The 21,913-nt window shown below is 37.7% G+C and overlaps 4 protein-coding genes across 4 annotated transcripts; 2 read left to right on the forward strand and 2 right to left on the reverse strand.

Moving 5' to 3' along the window:
* The first annotated feature begins 1,128 nt into the window (after positions 1-1,128).
* On the forward strand, positions 1,129-4,329 carry LOC103428455 (endoglucanase 11-like). The gene is made up of 5 exons (XM_008366560.4): positions 1,129-1,886; positions 2,048-2,260; positions 2,416-2,616; positions 2,798-3,052; positions 3,511-4,329. The coding sequence occupies exons 1-5, from the start codon at positions 1,686-1,688 to the stop codon at positions 4,162-4,164; spliced, it is 1,524 nt and encodes a 507-aa protein (XP_008364782.3). The 5' UTR covers positions 1,129-1,685; the 3' UTR covers positions 4,165-4,329.
* Positions 4,330-5,214: 885 nt separating this feature from the next.
* On the reverse strand, positions 5,215-6,472 carry LOC103428244 (histone H3.3-like). Its single transcript, XM_008366345.4, has one exon. The coding sequence runs from the start codon at positions 5,826-5,828 to the stop codon at positions 5,418-5,420; it is 411 nt and encodes a 136-aa protein (XP_008364567.1). The 5' UTR covers positions 5,829-6,472; the 3' UTR covers positions 5,215-5,417.
* A 3,861-nt stretch (positions 6,473-10,333) lies between these two features.
* On the forward strand, positions 10,334-11,359 carry LOC139194766 (uncharacterized mitochondrial protein AtMg00810-like). The gene has a single exon (XM_070819672.1). The coding sequence runs from the start codon at positions 10,529-10,531 to the stop codon at positions 11,357-11,359; it is 831 nt and encodes a 276-aa protein (XP_070675773.1). The 5' UTR covers positions 10,334-10,528.
* Positions 11,360-15,070: 3,711 nt separating this feature from the next.
* On the reverse strand, positions 15,071-16,319 carry LOC103428260 (uncharacterized). Its single transcript, XM_008366359.4, has 2 exons — positions 16,014-16,319; positions 15,071-15,493 (listed from the first exon to the last, which is right to left on the reverse strand). Exons 1-2 carry the CDS (start codon positions 16,107-16,109, stop codon positions 15,227-15,229), a joined length of 363 nt encoding a protein of 120 aa, XP_008364581.1. The 5' UTR covers positions 16,110-16,319; the 3' UTR covers positions 15,071-15,226.
* Between the last annotated feature and the right edge of the window lie 5,594 nt (positions 16,320-21,913).

The following is a 21,913-nucleotide window of genomic DNA, read 5'->3' on the forward strand; positions in this document are numbered from 1 at the left end:
TATCGATGGGGTTTGAAAACTGCTGTCAGATTCTTGTGATGGGACTTGTGATTATGAATAGGGTTTGAATACTGACGGCAACAACAGTCAGTTTCTTCCACCTTTTTTCTCACCCCTTCTCTCTCCTAAGATGGAGGAGGAGTTGGTTCGGCCCCCCCTTGGATTCAGTTTTTGACAGGTGGAAGAAAGCGATAAATCAAAAAAGCAACTGCACATAGCAGTTTCAAACCACACCATGTTCAACTTCCCTCCTGTGGAGTTGCAGGTTTTTATTTCTTCGTTTTATTCTCTTTTTTTTTTTTTTGTTCTTTGATTATCTGGCTTATTGTTTTACAAAAATGCTCCTTTAAAAATTAGGAATTGTTATTGGCACTTCAAAATTATCATTCTACACTCCAAACTTTCTATATTTAAAAAGAAAAATATTCTATATTTAGAAAGAAAAATACGAGTGTAGGATGAGATTTTTGAATTGCTAATAACATTCTCTAAAAATTATATCCCTTTTATTTTTATTTTTTATTTGAACAAATAATATTATTTATATTAGGAGTACGCTTAGTAATAATGTTGTTCAAACTCTCCAAAGAATCTAAAAACTTTACGAGGAGATGTATCAGTGTATAAACATGTCCTTCAGTTTGGCTTTCTCCCTCTCCTTCCATTTTTTTTTTTCACGTTGATTTATTTTCATTTCCCAGGATTTTCCCTTCAGATGTTCATTTTTTTGTTTGAGGGATTTTATGTTCAAATATTTTAAAGTCTTGGGATACTAAATAAATTTTTGGTTTTTTAATATTAGAGATTAGAGATTAGAGACTAGTAGAGATGTATGGATGTATAAAAAAGAAAAATAGAAAAATGTAAATTTAATTGACATTTGATAATTAATACACTCGTAAAATTATTCAAATATTATATTTGTAGGATACGTCGGCTTTCCAAATTTAAATGCCCAACCAACGTCTTATAAAACCAACACTGCCTCCAGACACTATGCTACCAAAATCTGGCGAAGAAAATATTTGGGGCACAATTATGCCAGATATTATTACCTGAATTTGGTCAAAACGTTGATTAGGTAAACCTGATTTCGCGTGGGAGCACTTGCATGTATTTAGTCAATTTCAAGGCTCAATCAGGAGTCTTTTATTTTGTGGAATTTTTTGCTTCTAATTCCTATTTATTATTGATTTAATTTAATTATATTTTAACGACTGTAAATTATTGATAGAAATGAGTTTCATATTATAAGATATGTTCTAATATGTGATTCAGAATCACCTACCAATTTGTGGACACAACTATAATGTTTTTCATTTGTTGAGTATGCATTTTTTTAGTTGAAGCGGTAGAATTTTATTGACATGATTAATCCTAATAGAATCTTTAAAAAGGACACCCGGATAAAGTGCGGGGTTCCAAAATAAATAGAAATCTTGCTTAAAAATTAAAGCCATCATAATCAATTGCTTATAAATTATGATCATTATTCACTCACCTCTTATTGTGTTGTATAAAAAAAAAACATGTTGATTTGCTAACTGAACCAATCAAATGGGGGGCATCCATTTAAGCTCGCGTGGTCTTGACCCCACACGAATTGAGCAGGAGTATAAATAGGGGATCCTGTGGGAGGGCTAGGAAGGAAAGAGACTGAGAAACACAATATTATTACGGAGGTCATGAAGCAAGGTATTGTCCTCCATTGGTTTTCTCTACTCTCCATTTTCACACTCTTTTCCTTGTCTCAGTCCTTCGACTACGGCGAAGCTCTCTCCAAGAGTCTCCTCTACTTTGAGTCCCAACGTTCCGGCCGCTTGCCCCACAACCAACGGGTCACCTGGCGTCACCATTCCGGCCTCAACGATGGCCTAGAACAAGGGGTCAGTCATCCATTTTATCATTACAACTCATCAATCATATTCAACATGTTAGTAGCTCAATTGGTTAGCATTCGTCAATCGTAATTATCGTTTAAATAAGGTGTAGACGTGATTGGTGTGATGTATTTTGTTTGGCGTATGTGTTCATGTATATTTTTCAGGTAGACTTGGTGGGAGGGTACTATGATGCTGGTGATAATGTGAAATTTGGTCTGCCAATGGCTTTTACAATAACAATGCTCTCTTGGGGTGTAATTGAGTACGGCAAACAAATGGAGGATGCTGGAGAGTACAATCATGCCTTAGCAGCTATCAAATGGGGGACTGATTATTTCATCAAGGCTCATACTCACCCAAATGTTTTGTGGGCTGAGGTAATAATGAAATAAAACTGTGGAAACATCTCACAGTCTGACTTGTTATTAGAATTTTAAATTAAATGTGGTATAGATTCAGTTTGCAACATAATATTTCAAACTATCAAGAACTTCGAGTCCTTCAATAACTTTATTGCGTATATGATTGTTAGGTTGGCGATGGATCTACTGATCACTACTGTTGGCAAAGGCCGGAGGACATGACGACCTCTCGACAAGCCTACAAGGTTGATGGGAATCATCCCGGATCAGATATTGCCGGTGAGACTGCGGCCGCTACGGCAGCGGCTGCCATTGTGTTTAGGAAAACCAACCCACATTACTCTGGCCTACTTCTACACCATGCACAACAGGTAACATATTTAATTAGTGTGATGTTGCCCTATAGGTTGATATACATCTATGCAAAGGTTGGTGTACTGGTTACCAAAGTATAATGGTATTGGTCAAACTATGCACTTTCAAATATTTTTTACAAATTTATTCAATGTATTGAACATTAATAACTAATCAGGGAATTGGATTTGTTGGCAGTTGTTTGAATTTGGTGACAAATATAGAGGGAAGTATGATGAGAGTATTGAAGTGGTGAAAGGGCACTACACATCTTGGAGTGGTTACATGGATGAGTTGCTTTGGGCAGCTTTGTGGTTGTACAAAGCCACAAACAATGAGGATTATTTGAACTATGTTTTGAACAATGCTCAGTCTCTTGGGGGCACTACTTGGGCCATCAAAGAGTTCAGCTGGGATGTTAAGTATGCTGGTGTTCAAATCATTGCTTCAATGGTAAATAAACTTAACCTTTACTACGTTTATACACTACAAGAAAAACCGACAATAATCGCTAATATTAGTTTTACATAATGCTATAAACTCTGTACTAGTAAGCAAATAGAGCGGGTAAAAAGCATATCAGTGGCTAATTGGTTAGCAAATTGTAGGGTTTTACACAACGCATCTTGTGAAAATAATCGATTGTCAATTTTTCTTGTATTGCTAATTCTTTTTTGCTAAAAAAAATTATAATAAGTTTATGCGCACAGATTTTCATGAACCAATTATGTATTGTGAGGCTCATAATGCAACATCGCCTCACCGCAAATATTGCATCTAAGACTCCCAGTTACTTACGCCGACGAGCTTTGGGATCCTCTATTATAGATGTGATTTACCATGTGATTTGTAATATTTACAAATATTTAACTTGATGGTTTCAATTCTCTCACATACGTTTTCTTTTCCAGTTTCTAAAGGAAGGGAAGCACAAGCAACACATGCACCTACTGCAACAGTACCGTTCTAAAGCAGAGTTTTACATGTGTGCTTGCCTTGACAAAAACAATGTAACCAACGTGCAACGCACCCCAGGAGGATTATTGTACATCCGCCAATGGAACAACATGCAATACGTTTCAAACGCAGCGTTTTTACTCACAATATACTCTGATTACATCCAAGCCGCTCATCACAATCTTACTTGCGACAAAGGACAGGTGGGCCCACAAGAAATCTTATCGTTTACCAAATCACAGGTTGATTACATTCTGGGGTCCAATCCAATGGGCATGAGCTACTTGGTTGGGTATGGACCAAAATACCCTCGAAGGCTGCACCACAGAGGAGCATCCATTGATTCGTATAAGAAAAACAAGGGTTTCATTGGGTGCACTCAGGGGTACCATAACTGGTATGGGAGGCAGGGTCCAAACCCTAACGTGCTTGTTGGGGCACTGGTTGGTGGGCCCGATGGCAACGATGGATTCAGAGATGAAAGGTGGAATTACATGCAGACTGAGGCATGCACTTATAACACTGCAACATTAGTGGGAGTTCTTGCTAAATTGGATGGATTAGAAGGTGATTATCTGTCTAATCAACCATTAATAGCTTCAAGCTAGCTAGTTAATAAGATGTGTATGTATGAAAATGTCTTTCAATTGGTCTCATAGTTTTGATAAACAACTCAACATACAGTGCTATATCAATGTATAATCATATATACTTGGAAAAAAAAATGTATAACTATATATACATAGAAGCAAATACAATGAGGAATGAATTAATGAAGTTTTGACGTGAAATTTCAGCACAATAAAAGCTAGTCACTAGATGCGAAAATTACAAATAGGTATCAAAATCTACCACAAATATATATGTAACGTCATTATATTCATTTGAGTCGCATATAAGGCCTTTCTTCTACCAAATTGAGACAACTAGATCTAATGCTACTCAATCTAGTTGTCAATTGAATGAAACAAACATTTCTTCACAACAAAGATAATGTGGTTGTAAGAATGATAGCACAAACTCAATAAGCTGGAGGATAACTTATGATATCAACGGATTTTAGATTCAACTCAAACTTCCAAGATTTTGGTTGGTCTTTGTTCTTCTTGTGCTTCCTCACTGATTTGGCCTTCATGTATTTGATTTGAGCAGAATTAATATGTTTTAATTTTTTATGTCAGTTACTGACCTTTTTGTACCAACTTATGAGAATGCAAAGGTGAAAATAGGTGCAGTGTTTACCTAGTGGCGGAAAGTGTTTATGTCTATGATTTGTGGTGTGGGTTCGATCCTAACCAATTCTCCTCCCTCTTAATTGCTAACTATTTAACCTACTAACACAATCTTTCTCGGCAAAAATGAAAACAACATCATCATGCAGCAGAGCAGCATAATTAACCATATGTAGGGATTTCAACCAAACGAGTCCTTAATATTTTTGAATTTCTTTAGCATTTTATTTTATTTTCTTATCCTAACGTCTCCGCACTAAGAGCTCCCGGCGACAATAGAGGAATCAACCGCCTGCCGCGAAGGGGCGGCTTTCGATTTTCTAATTTCAATTATTTTCCAATTAAATTATATAACAGGAATTTGAATAGAATGTAGTTGAGGATAGGGATGAAACTGGTTAAAGAGATTATGGTTTTGTTTAAAAAAAAAAATAAAAAAAAACACAACTGCATTTATCAAGTGGATTAGAACTTAGAAGAGGTTCAACCACAATTGCAATTGCAACCAAAGAAAACAAGTCTTGAATTCTTAAAGATTACAAATTAACCAGACAAATTATAAACCTTAAAAACAAAACATATTCTTCTAGTCCAAATCAAATCAAATCTTGCTTCAATCTCTTCCTTCCTTAAGCCCTCTCGCCCCGGATTCTCCTGGCAAGTTGGACATCCTTGGGCATGATCGTGACGCGCCTGGCATGAATGGCGCACAGGTTAGTGTCCTCAAACAACCCAACAAGGTACGCCTCCGCAGCCTCCTGCAGTGCAAACACAGCGTGGCTCTGGAAACGCAGATCCGTCATGAAGTCCTGCGCTATCTCACGAACCAGCCTCTGGAACGGCAGCTTCCTGATCAGAAGCTCTGTGCTCTTCTGGTACTTGCGGATTTCACGGAGAGCGACGGTTCCAGGGCGGTATCTGTGCGGCTTCTTCACGCCTCCGGTGGTTGGGGCGGCTTTCCTATATATCGTGGCCGCAAGTTGCTTCCTTGGAGCCTTGCCTCCGGTGGACTTGCGAGCAGTTTGCTTTGTACGGGCCATCTCGAAAATCGAAATTAGGTTTGGAGAAGATAGGAGATTCTGTTCTCAGAAACTTAGGTCGCACCTGTCGCTGTGTTTCGTCCGTGCGTAAACTATATATAGTGCTCAAAGAGGCGGTGGAGTCGTGGGACGCCTCGTTTCACATTTACATTTTTGTCGCGCTTTCTGATCAAATGGTCATTATATCCGCCTGTTGTGTTTTTTACGACCCTTAATTAACGAATGGGATGTCATCTTTTGCCTGTGCCACGGATTGTGAAACTAAAACAGTCGCCTCTTATTGGTTCAACCTTTCCATGCACCCTCCCCATCCAACCCAAGTTTAACAAGACTCCACTTGGTTTAAAAGCGAATTAGGTTGTTGGATTCTTTGGAGGTTCTAGATTCATCTCCGAGGTAATAAGATCAGCGCTTTCGTATTAGATGGATGTGTCAATGTGACGAGGAAAGCATGAAAGGCTGGGATGATGAGAGAGAGCTATTGTGTTCATAGAGGATCATCCTAGATCTGCAGGAACGAGTAATTTCGGCTGATGACATGGGTCGAAATTACAGGGAGGTGTAAAACGGAAATGCTTGATCTTCATATCAATGTAGATGAAGAAGAATTTTTCCAGACTCCGTCAGTACCATTTTGCGTCTTTCATTGTGCGTCTCTAAGGACTCTACTGTTGCACCTTCAGTTCTGTAGTTCCTAATAAGCCCTCCACATTTTCCTCTAGTCTGGAATGCTTGGACTTGAGATATGTCGAGACAAGAATAAATTCATGTTTATGCTTTTAGTTTGGTTTGAAATGTTTGTCTATTGAAGGAAGGACCTCCGGTTACTTATGACTACTCTTCATTAGGGTTTTATCTAGTTAATAGCTGTCTATTTTTCTTCTTGATCTTATCATCTTGTGTAAGGGTCTTATCTCCTCATTTCAAGGTAGATTAGTGTGGCCCTATGTCGGCTGCTTTGCATGATTTAAGGAGATTAGTGTGGCTCCCTATGTCTCAATTAGCTGTCTTGCATGATTTAAGGAGATTAGTGTGACATCCTATGCTGGCTGTCGTGAGTGTTGAGTGCAGTTTGCAACTCACTCAAACTCTTCTATATATTTTGTGTAACCTTTGGATGCTGGTTGATATAATGAAAACCACAAACTTCAACATGGTATCAGAGCGGGCATCATTCTGAGCCTGTTCTGTATATCGAAACTGCTGTGTTTATTTTTTTTTTTCAAAAACAATGGCAGATGGAAGTCTAGAGGATGTAAGCATCATTGCTTCTTCTTCTATAAGCGCGTCTGAAATGGATATCAATCCAAACCAACGTCTCAGTTCAGTGTTATTGAATGAGTTTAATTATTTGCCATGGGCAAGGGCTGTCAGTCTTGCTCTCGGTGGAAGATCCAAACTAGGTTTCATCAATGGCAGTCAACCTGCACCAGATGCTTCTTCTCCAGAATTTGGAGGGTGGCTATGTAAAGATCAATTGGTCATGTCATGGTTGTTAAATTCTATGGAAAGGAAGGTTGCTGAAATCTTCAGCTATTCTGAGTCGTCTCTCATTCTTTGGACCACCGTGAAGGAGATGTATGGCAATCAAAACAATGCAGCTCGCATCTTTCAACTCAAGAAGGATATCTCCAATATACAGCAAGAAGGTAAAAGCTTTGTTCAACATCTTGGTTCCTTGAGAAGCATGTGGAATGAGTTAGATGTGTACAGGCCTCACACAACTGATTCCTCAGTGCTTCTTAAAAGAACTGAAGAAGATAAAAAATTTCAATTATTGTCTAGCCTAAGCTCAGAATATGAGGATTTGAGAAGTCACATTCTCATGAACCCGGAGCTACCATCCTTCACTAGTGTCTGTGCAACTATCCAACGTGAGGAAGTAAGGAGAAAAGTCATGAACAATGGTATAAAAACCAACGTGACAGAAGCTAGGGCTTACCTGACAAATGAAAAAAGGTATAAAGGGAAAAACCCTCATTTGAAGTGTCTACATTGTGACAACATCGGGCATGTGAGAGACAAGTGCTGGATCCTACATCCAGAACTCAAACCTGACTTCATGAAGGATAAATCCGCACTAAAGACAAGTCGAGCATACCCTCGTGCCAACACTGCAACATCTTCATCTATCAACAGTTTCGATACCTATCAATAGTTTACTGCAAATCTTACCACCCTGTTAAATGAGTTCGCAGTGTATCTCCAACAAAAGAAGGGAAGAGATGAGGGATCTGTTGATCATGAAGATGGAAGTACTACTGCATTGATGGGCAAATTTGCAGGTTTTTTAGCTGATGCTGATTGTGTACCTCAGACAGACTTGAAAGGTATTATAACTGCTTTCCAAACTGCTCTTAAAATAAATGAGTTACATGATTTTTGGGTTGTAGATTCTGGTGCCACAGACCATATGACAAATCAAATGTCAAAGTTACATAAATTTGAGAAACTACATAATCCTTCACATGTATCTGTTGCTAATGGTGAAGGTGCTAGGATTGTAGGAAAGGGAAAAATTCACCTGATATCAGATCAAATAGAGTCTATGGCCCTATATGTCCCATCTTTTCCTTTTCAACTTCTCTCAGTGGGAAGAATCACAAATTCCTTAAATTGTTTGGCCATTTTTTCACCAAAAACTGTTATTTTTTAGGATTGTATAACCAAGAGGACGATTGGTGAGGGGTTTTACAGTGATGGTCTCTATTACATATCGAAAAACTCTTCCTGTGGGTTTCATGCCAAGTCAAAGTCCATCCATACCTCCATTCAAAAGGCCTCATTGTGGCACCAGCGACTAGCCCATCCATCTCAACCTATCTTGTCCACCTTATTTCCTGATTTAGGCAAAGAATCAACCCACTGTGAAACTTGCCATTTGTCAAAGGCAACAAGACTACCTCTAGGGTCTTCGATGTCTAGAGTTTTCACCTTTTTGAGCTTGTACACTCTGATATATGGGGACCAACAAGTGAATCTTTTGATGGTTATAAATATTTCATAACTTTTGTTGATGATTATTCAAGAACCACCTGGTTATATTTGTTAAAATCAAAAAGTGAGGTGATGGAAGTGTTTAAGGACTTTCACAACCTTGTTAAAAATCATTTTTCTTCTCAAATCAAAACCCTAAGGTCTGATAATGGCACCGAATACATGTCCCAAGTCATGACTCAATATTTGAGTAACAATGGCATCATACATCAAACTAGTTGTGTTGGCACACCCCAACAAAATGGTGTTGCCGAGAGGAAAAACCGTGATCTCCTTGAAAAAACTAGGGCATTGATGTTACAAATGAATGTACCAAAACGTTTTTGGTCTCAAAGCGTCATGACAGCAGCTTACCTGATCAACAGGTTACCTAGTAGGGTTTTGGGGTTCAAATCTCCAATAGAGATAGTCAAGAACAGAAAGGTGGACTTGTCTCACCTTATAGTCTTTGGATGCATCTGTTTTGTTCATGTTCAGCCCTTACATCGAGACAAACTTGATCCTAGGGCAACTAAATGCATTTTTCTTGGCTACTCGTCCACACAAAAAGGGTATAAGTGTTACAATCCACAACTTAAGAGATTAATTGTTTCAAAGGATGTTCAATTTCATGAAACTAATTCTTATTACAGTAAGTCTCTGGATAGTACAAGTCAGGGGGAGATTAGCTTGGACATGTTTCCAATGCCAAGGACTGAGATACCCAACAATGTGGGTGATCAACCTCACACGATGGATCTTGTGGCCCCAAATCCACCGGCTCTATATGACGACAACAACATGCCTGTGAAAGATGAAGCTCTACACAGTATTCATCCTGAAGAATCCTCAGAGGAGTCTCTTCCTATCATACCTCGACGAAATCCAACTCGTGAGAGGCACCCACCAGCAAGACTGCAAGATTTTGTTACGTACAAGCCCAAACACCCTTTATCCAACTACTGTTCTTACCAAAAGTTGTCACCTAATTATACTACCTATTTGAGTAATATATCTGCACATGAAGAGCCTCAATTATTTCAAGAAGCTAACCAATCACAGGTGTGGAAGCAAGCCATGCAGGATGAATTGCATGCACTCGATCAACATAAAACCTGGAGCATTGTGCCACTGCCCCAAAGGAAAGAAAATAGTAGGCTGCAGGTGGATATACAAGATTAAATTCAACTCGGATGGGTCTATAGAAAGACACAAGGCACGATTAGTGGCCCGGGGCTTCACTCAAACATTTGATGTGGATTACAAGGAAACCTTTGCCCCGGTTGCAAAGATGAACACAGTGCGTGTACTCTTGTTCGTGGCTGTCAACAAAGGATGGCCTATGTATCAAATGGATGTAAAAAATGCCTTCTTACATGGTGAGCTTGAAGAAGACGTCTACATGAGATTACCACTCTCAAAGTCATAAACAGGATGTTGTGTGTAAACTGCACAAATCAATTTATGGCCTTAAACAATCACCGAGAGCCTGGTATGCTAAGCTTAGTTCAGTCCTTATTAGTGTTGGTTTTGGAAGAAGCAATGCGGACTCTTCTTTATTTGTACGCTCAGGCACTGCTGGTACATTGGTTGTTCTTGTGTATGTTGATGACTTGATCATCACCGGAGATAACCCTGAAGAAATCAAAGAACTCAAGCATTCTCTTCAGCAACGCTTTGCAATAAAAGATCTTGGTGTACTGAGATACTTCCTTGGCATCGAAATGGCTACCTCTCACAAGGGCTTATTCCTTAACCAGCGCAAATATGTTCTTGATCTCCTTAAGGAAGCAAACATGAGTGATGCTAAACCGGTCCCTACACCTCTCGACATTAAACTCAAGCTCAGCTTAGAGGGTCAACCTCTTCCGAACATAAGCTATTATCAGCGGTTGGTTGGTAAGTTGATATATCTGACCATCACAAGGCCCGACATTACGTATGCTGTCAGTATTGTTAGCCAATTTATGCACTCTCCCACGATGGAACACTTTAACCTGGTCAAAAGGATACTTCGGTATCTAAAAGGTTCTGTGGGACGTGGTATAATCATGAAGAACAATGCAAGCACTCAGATTACAGGTTATTGTGATGCAGATTGGGCTGGCAATTCCATTGATCGTAAGTCTACAACGGGATATTGCACGTTTGTGGGAGGCAACCTTGTCTCATGGAAAAGCAAAAAACAGATTGTCGTTGCAAGATCTAGTGCTGAGGCAGAATATCGGGCCATGGCATCTACTGCGTGTGAACTAATTTGGCTCAAAGGTTTACTGTGTGACTTAGGTGTTTTCAATCATCAATCCATGTCTCTTTTATGTGACAATCAGGCTGCAATGCACATTGCTTCCAACCCAGTTTTTCACGAGATAACCAAGCACATTGAAGTCGATTGTCACTATGTTCGTACACAAGTTCAATCTCAGGTTATCCAAACGCATTTTGTAAGGAGCTCGGATCAACTTGCGGACCTATTCACCAAATCCTTGGCCTCTCATCAATTTCAGCTTCTCCTTGGCAAGCTTGGATCCATCAACCTTTTGGATCCAGCTTGAGGGGGAGTATTGAAGGAAGGACATCCGGTTACTTATGACTACTCTTCATTAGGGTTTTATCTAGTTAATAGCTGTCTATTTTTCTTCTTGATCTTATCATCTTGTGTAAGGGTCTTATCTCCTCATTTCAAGGAAGATTAGTGTGGCCCTATGTCAGCTGCTTTGCATGATTTAAGGAGATTAGTGTGGCTGATTAGTGTGGCTCCCTATGTCTCAATTAGCCGTCTTGCATGATTTAAGGAGATTAGTGTGGCATCCTATGCTGGCTGTCGTGAGTGTTGAGTGTAGTTTGCAACTCACTCAAACTCTTCTATATATTTTGTGTAACCTTTGGATGCTGGTTGATATAATGAAAACCACAAACTTCAACAGGAATGCTTTGCAAAACTTTGAGAGCTTTAGGAAACTGACAAACATGGTTGAACTGTAAACCATAATGATTAAGAATCTTTCAATCGACTGGATTACCAAAATATAACTATACCATTCGTATTGATTTTTGGGTTTCTTCCTTATTCTATTAAGTTTTGTGTTTATAACTTGTATGTTCTGGCTAAGGGAGGTTCCATGCCAGCACCAGAGAATGTTTCTTACTTGTGTTTGCAGATTATCTGTTGGGAAATTTTATTTAAACCTATTTAACTTCTTTTAACATCCAACTTAAATTTTAAATGTTAATTGTCTATTTCATCCTATTGCATAATTACTATTAAGTACAAAATGAAATTAATAATAAAACTCAAATTTATCAATAAACCCAAACACTGTAATTAAATTAAACCCTACGATCACTCTTTGTTAATCCTAAATTAAACCCAAACACTATTGCTCTGATATTTATCTTATTTGTATTACTTGGAAGGCTAATTTTCTCTTTACTCGTGAAGATGTTGAAGAAAAATGTATTCTTGGAGGCACAACCAATGTAACTCTAACAGAAAAGAATGAAACTAAAAGAAAGAAGGTAAAAATTTTGAAGCTTAAACTTTTCTCTGTAATATTTTAGGCACTAACTTCTGTGACATTCCCAGGTTTCTGTTGTTGATAATGTTCGCTGGAAGGAACTTGGAGCTCTTGTAGCAGTCTGGCTTGTAATACTTGCATTGCAGATTGCTAAGGTTTTTATCTAGTGTCATACGTAGTCGGTTTTCCTCACCGAATCTTTCCATTTGGAGTCTCCTTCACTTCTTTGCATAAAGAAATTAGATTAACGTGAATCTTACTTGTCGGTGCAGACTTATGTGAAGAAATGTTCCGGAACATATTGGTTGATAGAACTCTTGCAGTTACATACATCTTCCATGCTTCTTGTACCAGGAAAAGAAAAACTTCTTTGTGCTTACAGATAGCCAGAAATATGACCAAAATGAGACTCCCATTGATGGAATTTTTTCTTGTCGTATAAATTAGATTCCGGTGGCTATTGGAGTAACTTCATATCAGGCAGTTAATCTGTACAAAGGGCGCAGAGTAATTGCATCGAAGGAAGAAGCAAGCAAAAAGTGGCCAGTTTACAAGCTTATTGCATATTGCGCTGGTGGCATAGCAGTTGGTATCCTTGGTGGATTGCTTGGCCTTGGCGGAACATTCATGTTAGGTCCCCTTTTTTTTGGAGATGGGAAAGCAAGTCGGTGCAAAGATAAATCCACATATTGAACTGGGTTTATGGGGGTATATTAGGTATTAAATTTGGGTTTAAAGAGATATTAATAGTTTAGTTAAAAATTAAATGGGTTAAAAGAGTAAGTTGGGTGTAGAAATAGGTTAGATGAGTTTAAATAAAATTTCCCTTATCTGTTTCGTGATAACCTAATCCCGGCAGTGGTATCTCTTTTTAAACTATTGCCTAATTTGAGTACTTTGGAGATAATATCTTCGGATGGTGGGAAGCCGACGCAAGTAAAAGTCTGAACTCCCTCTCTCTCTCTCTCTCCCCCTCTCTCTCTCATTTTTCCGTTACTCCTTTCTGGAATCAGATGTAAATGATTAACCAAAGAAATCTAATGTTATAAAGATGGTCAATATAAAAGCAAGAGGATGTCCAAGGGCAGGGTTGTGTTTGAGGAATCATAATGTACTACTAGTTGACCCTAGAGTGGACACGGCTTATCGCTTATGTGTGAACTGTAAGAATAAGGTTTAGAATTAGACAGAAAAATGACTTTGAGGCACGTTAATACGTTTTCCTTAAAGTGATATTTGTCCCCAATATGAGTTTGCTAACGAGTCTAAAGCAAATCACTTCCAGGATACAACAAAGTTTGGAATTTTACTTTAGCCAGAACTGAAATTCGCTTAAAATCTTCTAAAAAGAAACTGTATGATTTTGATGGAGAGAAAGAGGACAAGAAACTATTGTTTGAAGAATTGTATATAATATGCAGCCAACATGGGCTATTTATAGATAATATGGAACCCTTTGAAGATGGATCAAAGTGTGCATATAAAAGTCATGTTTTTTCATGCATCATTACCATCGAATGGATGCATCTTTTAATCAAAGTCGCACCTGCTACATCCTTCATTTTCTGATTTCATAGCAAGGGACATATCCCTTAGTTGTGCTTCTTCATCCAAGAGATATGGAACTACAGTCATGTTTCTTCACAAAAAAGGACATGGAACTGCCGTCTGCAGCCATGCACCTTTTACTAAAAGACACAGCACTGCAGCAGAAACATGGAACTGTAGCTATGCCTTTTGGCAAAAGACACGGCATTGCTGCCTTCTCCCACTATGCACGCAACTTCATATAAATATACTAACATGAACCATTTCCAGAAATCTCGTGGTTCCTCCCCATCAGTTTGACAAGCCTGGCTCAGAAATCTGTGTATACAACTGGTTATACCCCAGAGTTTGCCCTACTCACGCCATTTAAATCGTCCAAAAAACAGTAAGGCAAGAAACTGTAACTTTGAGGAAGGTGGCGTACATTGTGCTGAAGGAAGATTCCAGTACGAAAGTAGGGTGGCAATTCCGAACAGACATGGTAACACGATTAAACTCAATTAACGTACTGACATAAGTTTTTTTTTTTATGGATATTTTTTAATTGATTTACATGTTGATCACAACAGGAATACGAGATAAGATATAAATAGTAACTCGAACACGACCTGATTGCCACCTACATATATACAGCAAGTTGAGAAACAAAATGTACTCGTTATTTCAGGGTTTTTTGTTTTAGGTTTAACTTCCCAACCTTTTGGGTTGATTTTACACACACCTCAATTTCTTAAAACATTTTAAATAACGAATCCAATGTTTTGAAAATTAAACATCCATGAAATCACAAGCATTAAGTGAATGCTATCATAGGGAAAACAAATATTATTGAAGCTATTTTTCACTTATCTTGATCTTTTAAGATCTAAGTTCCTAAACCAACCCCTTTTAGCCACCAAAATTGCTTGACAAATCGATTTAGTTATTCAGCCAATTTGCACCTAAAATTGCTTGACAAAACAATTTATATATATTCAGATCTCCATAAATATCGTAAGAGTTCATACCCACTTTAATATTTGTCCGTGACCTAGTAAATGTATGATTTTTAAAATGTAAGATAGTTATGTGAAACATTTTAAACGATTTTCAATTTAGGATCAATTTGAAATCACAGTTGTCGTACTTAACCCTTTTTTTATTGCTTAACCCTTCGTTTTATTGCTCAAATTATAGCAAGGTGTACAGAAACAACTATACTTGGCGCTTGGTGACTCTCTTACGTAAAAAACCTACTACATTACATAGTTTTGAAACACAAATAAGGTAGCTCTCTGCCTCTGTTTCTTTTCGGATGCAAATTATACATGAATAGAAGACATAATATGATTTAATTAGACAAATAAAATGTTTAATTTAGTCGTCATGTGGCCTCCCTTTGTAGTCAGCCCCGGGCTCATGTTCCTTGTACCTATTCTTGACAGAGTCGACGTTAGAGTCACCCACGGTAGCTTCCTCTGTTCCATCGTATGTCTTCTCCACTGTCTGGCTGGCCACATCTTGCTCCGCCGCCTTCAGCTTCTCCTCGGCCATTCTCTTGAACTCCTCAGCCATAGAAGGTGCTCTCTCTTCTATATCTATGTTGCCGTCGTGCTCTCCCTTGCTCCCTTGGCTGCTATATCTCTGAATTCAAAATTCAGATAGCATAGCAATCAAGTCCCAATTCCAACACTGACCAAAATGAAAAGTTCCAATTCCAATTGATTCACTCAATCATATATAGTACAAATATCACCACTCAATGAATGTTATCTTATTTTGATTCAAAATGTACTTTTTCTTTCAATTCGAAATGTATTATAATTCATAAAATTTGAATTCAGAACTTGTTACAATAAACCAAAGAATATTGAAATAGTACAAGTTGTTTTGGCATTTCGCCTCATGCACTTTTTTTTGTTTAAAGATGTAAAATCAACGAAGAATTAACATAGATTGAATAAATTAGAAAAATCGACAAAAATAAAGAGGAAAGTGCAGAATAAGAAAACACGAAGTTCAAATCATTTCCTTATTAAGTAATTTGTTTAAAAAAGTACAAATTATAGCTCAATTAAATTAATTAGTTACCTTGACCTAAAACATGTGTGTAAATCATTCATAATTTATAAAGTAAATGAACAAGTGATGAAACGAAACTAACCTGCTTGGTTGCGTAATGACATGCTGCTAATGACTTCAAAACTGTGGATCTTGATCTTGATGGGAAGGTGTGGAGAGTAAAAATATGGCCTGCCATCTTGAAGTCGAACACACTAACTAGCTTTTGATGTATTGATTTTCCAGATTGCAATACAAGGAGAAGGAAAGGAAGTGCCAATATATGGATAAAGGTCAGAAATGCAATGACAATAATGCAGAGGTAAATGCCAATACACGCGTCTTCTCTTTTGAGTCATGTCAGTGATTTATATAGACACGTGGTCCTGTGTAAATTTGCCATGTCATTTGAGGCATGCAAACGTTGTGACATCTTTTGTTTCCCTTGGGATGTGTAGAAATTTGGTCTCTCTGTTGAATAGTGATCAGAGGATTAACAACACTTTGTATGAAAATATCTTAACCAATACATTGCCCCACCTGTTGTAAACATTGATGGATGACTACTAAATGATGTAATGGATGACTATATCAACCACTTTAGAGCACTGTAGCTTAGCTGGCAGCAAGGCAGTAAACTATCATCTGTGCCTATAAAAGGGAATGTTAAGGATGAGAGAAAATACATAGAAGTAAGAAGTTCACGGAAGAGGAAAAGAGAAAAGAGAGGAAGAGAAGAGGAGATAATAGAAAAAGTCATATTTGTACTCCTATTATTCCAAATTATAATGAAAACATCACTGCTATCTCAAGGACGTACTCCGGTCACATTGACTGTAGAGAAATCTCTTAAATTTTATGTCTTGTTTCATTTATTCCACTACACACACTATCGATTTTACAACACGTTATCAGCACGAGAAGCTCTCGTGTTAGTGGAAAACACAACACCATAAATCCGATAAAGCATTACCTACCTTTCACCTCTGTCAGCTAAAATCTCACAGAATAAAAGGTATGTCTATTTTTCATCTCTCCCATCGCGCCAGAAGCGCCCTACCGAATTCCGGTGAGAATTGAAATTTACGACCTGTAGTTGTCACGAGACAAGAAAACTCGTACCAGACAACTGGTTTCCAGATATCCAGAAGAATCTCATCAGACTTGGAAACCCAGATCGCGTCATTTTCGACAGATCTCGAGAACTCTCATGAATACTCGGTTGTCTGAGATGGTGATGGCATGACTGACTTCACACATGCCTCCCTCTCTTGTACCTCCATGAACCCCGTTGTCATCTATGTTCCTGTATGGAGGTTCTTGCTTCGCGATGCCATATTCTCTGGGCCATGCAAAGAAAAACAAAGAAAACAAGGGGATGGGAAATGGTACAAGATGCGTATGAACCAAAGGAGATACCTCCTGGCTCAGCAGCTCCACCCTCTACCCTGAACTGTGTATTTCCACCATCTTCGGTTTACAATGCTGGGGTTATGCGCATGGAACTTTTCTGCACCCCATTAAACAAAAGGTGACAAGAAAAGTAATAATAACAAAAGAAAAAAAAAGAAAAAAAAAAGAGGAAAGATGATGCATCTGCACCATCTAAATAATAAAATATAAATAAAAAAGGGTAAAAGTCTTTGAATGGTGCACGACACCATGTGGAAAAAGAAAAAGAATAAAAAATAGTAATAAAGTTGATAGTGGGAAGTTGATGGGACCATCACCATTATGAAAAGAAAGAAGAAAAATATATATATTTATTTATGTGAATGGTGTTGACTTAAAATCATTTCACAAGTTCTATTTACTTTAAAGCAATCTATTTACTATGGACAATATTATTGCATACTGCTTTAAGTTTTGATTTATGTGAATGGTGCTAAATTAAAGCCATTGTCACAAACTTTATTTTACTTAAATGCAATTTATTCACCATGGCTAGAATTACCGCCTATTGCTTTAATTTATTTATTGTACTTCTCTTTTGTTACGATGAGTATATACAGGACCTGAAGTTCCTTGATCAGATCAGAACCTACAGTTTCTTGATCTTCATCATATAAAATGATTAGACCCGAAGTTTCATCATACAAAAAGATCGGGCATAAAGTCCCTTAATCCTTAAGATCAGGACATGAAGTTCCTTAATGAGTACCGTAAGTTTGAAGTGCTGCAGTGCCTTAACTTAATTGTAATAAAAGCTATAAGAGTCTTAGTCTACAGACTATTAAATAAGGACTAGAAGTTCCTCATGTCCATACTCAAAATGGTTTAGCAGAAATATTTATTAAGCGGATGAAATTGATTACCCGCGCTCTGCTCATGAAAACAAAATTGTCAAGTTTTCTACATGGTGACATGTCATGATGCATTATTACTTTGGTTGAGACATGTTGCCAACCATCAATACTTCTCAGTACAACTCGTGTTTGGGTACCAGCCAAACATTATACATTTACTAGTTTTTTATTGTGTTATCTATGTGCCTATTGCACTGTCACAATGTACTAAAATGAGGCATTATCGCGGATCAGGCATTGATGTTGAACACTATCTATCATTCAATATTTAGAACCTTTGACTGGGGATATGTTTACCGCGTGGTTTGCAGACTGTCATTTTGATAAGACAATTTTCCCGCCGTTAGGGGGATAAAATATCGTTCAAGAAAAACAATGAGAAAATATCATTCCAGAAGAATGATGAGAAAAGACCGTTCCAGAAGAACGAAGAGAATTTGTCTTATTTTGATTCATGAAGCAATCAACATTAATGAATGATGCAACGATGTATCAATCAAATGCCAGATGCATTTAATGATGCAACGAAAGTGATGAAATCACATATATTTGCTGCAAATGTGCCTACAAAAATTGATGTCCTCATTAGACAATATTGTGAGGCAGCAAATGATTTATCTATTGTACGCCTGAAGTGTGGCAAACCTTCAGACTCAAAAGGTTTGGGTCATTTGAAAGAAGAAGAATATGGCATTACTGAACTATTGCATTCCTTAAGCATAACTGTTGCATGCTAGAAGCATGATAGCCGCCGCATGGATATACAACCTAGAAAGGACAATCCGTAAACAAGGGAATGTTGATGTCTCATGCATGAAGCATGATAGACGTATAGGTTCCAATGACTCAACTCCGGGAAGTGGAGATTAAAATGCAAGCTCTATAACGCTCAAGAAGAGGTTATGATCCGCATTCTCTAAACTATGACTATCCTGGAAGAGATAGTATAATGCCCTTGAAAAGACAATGGATATACAAAAGAAATGAAAAACGTTTATGTATACGCAAGCACATGAGAATATGGGATCATAGATTAATGATAACCAATGGTAATTTTGGTTTTTATAATTAGCTACTAAATTCATCAATGAGCTGTGTTGATATTGAGTCCCGTTCTTTTTCCGTCAACAAAATTTATTGGTCAAAAATGGAGAAAGGCAATTCCATTACAATTTTATAAGAACGTGGAAAAATGGACCTATGTACTTCAATATAATACAAATAGCCAAAAGATGTTGAACCAAGAAGGTTACATTGGACATTTGTAATACAATAACATACACTCACATGATATGACATAAGGTTACTAATTGAAACCTGAAATTATACTCTTATAAACGAGTTCATATGAATGGAGAATTATATACTAAGGGTTGTGAATCGCCCACATCATATCTCCATAAGTAAATCCCTCAAGTATACAAGGGAGCAAATTGCTTTGAATAAATTCTAAAGAAAAAATGTGTCATGAAGTGTAGAAAATCTTTGAAGGATTCAGATTACTTGAAGAAAGCCCTGGAAAGGTAAAGCGTAAATTATATACTCAATACCAATGGATGATATAATTGTCTTAGTGAGTACTATCATTAAGATATTGTTGCAACATACTAAAATCTATTGCAAGAGTCGATGACATTAAATTAGAACTCCTGAAGAGTTGATGATATTAAATTGGGACTCCTGAAGAGTCAAGAAAGATTATAAAGTGTTGAGAGAAATATTGTCTCGAACTGCAGATCGAACAATATGACAACACGAATCTTGTCCATGATGTTTATGATATTAAAGAATCATATGGATTGAAGATCATGAGTTGAACACTTAAGTGGTTATTAATATTTAGACACTAAGAAAAATCATTCATCCTCGTGAGGGAGAAGATGAATTGATATTTGGTTCAGAAGTACCACGTCTTAGTGAAGTATATGCTTTATTGTATTTGGCACAATACATTGAATGAAATAAAACTTATCTATTAATATCTCCTAGAAATTACAGATATGTGCATACACATGAATTAAAACAAACAAACAAGATGGAGCATTCACAAATGTTGCTCATGTGAAGCCTCAGTGCTCGGCAATACCCCATAAGGAAGAGGCACTGGAGATTGATCATGTGACACCCCAGTACTTGACAAAACACTAGAAGGGGAATGCAACAGTTGCTTTCGAAATCTAGCAACGAACCTCTGGTGATCACTTTGAATCCGACTTTTGGATTCCTGTAGCTAGTCGAGCTTTCTTTTCTTGCTCATTGAGTAATTATTTGCAAGCACGTGTAACACTCTATTCTCGTGCTTGAGCCATTTGATCTCTTGTTTAAGACTTGCCACCTCAGCCATCAATGATTCAACTTGAAGAGTTTGAGTAAGTAGGCGTTGGCCTATATTGGATACAGAGCCCCCACATTGAACACTGAAAGCCAATGAGTCTTGAACGGCCGACTCATCAGACCGTTTTGAAAGGATTTTATTATCCTTTGGAGTGAGAAGATTTCTAGCTACCACAGTAGCAGTTACGTTATTCTTCATCACAGAGTCCTTAACCGTAAGATGACCATTAGAAGATAAGAAGGATGGGCACCATATATTATCCTGACGCTGCTCGTCTGTATCACTCCTAAGACTCAAATCTAAGCAAATGTTAGATGGGCAAGCCATTTCAGAAATGATGAAGGAAAACGGAGGTCAAATAAAATTTCAGAAGTGCAAGAAGGGGAAATTTTTTACAGGCATCAACTTTCTGAGCATACTTTTGAACACAATTGATGTCTCTATAAAAGAAGAGGCAGCATAGCCACTTGTTCAGAGATTGAAGAGGCACAACTCTCTGAATTTCAAAAGCCAGATTTTCCTGAATAAAGTTCATTGGTATTTTTCAGACGCAATCTCAACTTTTTTGGATATCGCGTGCAACTTTGTAAAAGATCTTTAATAAAGTTGAAAATGCGTAAATCTTACTTTGTAAAATATCTATATATGTCGACCTTCGTTCTCCATAACAAGGCAGACTATCAAGAATACCTAACTCTTCCTCATCTCTGAAAATGCACCTTCAACAAAGCATCTCAAAATACTCAGTTTTCTTCCTCTCCAAGAATACCTCTTCAAAACAAGTTACACCAGAATAAGAGTATCTCATATCATTAGGGTCGAAAGCAAGAGTATCTCATATCATGCTTTCTCCATGTCATTTCCTTTGTCCTTATTCTTACCTACAAAGACAAGGATAAAGAAAGCAATATGTCGGAACCTCCAATCAAACTTCCGATAAGGAACCGACTGCCCAGAACCTTTGCCTGGTTGCTTATCTTGCATTGCTCTCGAGTACTCATCTTCAACTGTTGATATGATGTTGGCTATTTACACTGAAGCTGACACACATGGATGAGTCACCAAGAAATGATGAACCATCCAAATGCAAGGTTTGCATTCCACTCCTGCATTAGTGAACAGATACTACAAGAGAAGATGCCTCACATGCATAAGGGAAAACCAAGGAAAATAGCACTTATGCAAGGGGAATAGATAAGGCAAGTTAAAATGATACATTAAAGCATATGGAAACAAGCGTAACAAACACGTGCTGATTCATCCCCAACAAAGCCGAAGATCACTTGCCACGTGAAGCTCCTCATAGTCCAATTTCATTCAAGATCAAGCCTCGAAGGTCCTTGAAGAAATCACAAGTCTGAT

Source organism: Malus domestica, chromosome 03 (assembly GCF_042453785.1).
Source record: "Malus domestica chromosome 03, GDT2T_hap1".
NCBI lineage: Eukaryota > Viridiplantae > Streptophyta > Magnoliopsida > Rosales > Rosaceae > Malus > Malus domestica.

Coding starts and splice junctions, on each gene's coding strand:
- LOC103428260 (XM_008366359.4), bottom strand. CDS start 16,109: ATGGCAGGCCATATTTTTACTCTCCACACCTTCCCATCAAGATCAAGA. Junction 15,494..16,013: donor GTCATTACGCAACCAAGCAG/GTTAGTTTCGTT, acceptor TTTTGAATTCAG/AGATATAGCAGCCAAGGGAG.
- LOC139194766 (XM_070819672.1), top strand. CDS start 10,529: ATGGCTACCTCTCACAAGGGCTTATTCCTTAACCAGCGCAAATATGTT.
- LOC103428244 (XM_008366345.4), bottom strand. CDS start 5,828: ATGGCCCGTACAAAGCAAACTGCTCGCAAGTCCACCGGAGGCAAGGCT.
- LOC103428455 (XM_008366560.4), top strand. CDS start 1,686: ATGAAGCAAGGTATTGTCCTCCATTGGTTTTCTCTACTCTCCATTTTC. Junction 2,617..2,797: donor TTCTACACCATGCACAACAG/GTAACATATTTA, acceptor ATTTGTTGGCAG/TTGTTTGAATTTGGTGACAA. Junction 3,053..3,510: donor TTCAAATCATTGCTTCAATG/GTAAATAAACTT, acceptor TTTCTTTTCCAG/TTTCTAAAGGAAGGGAAGCA.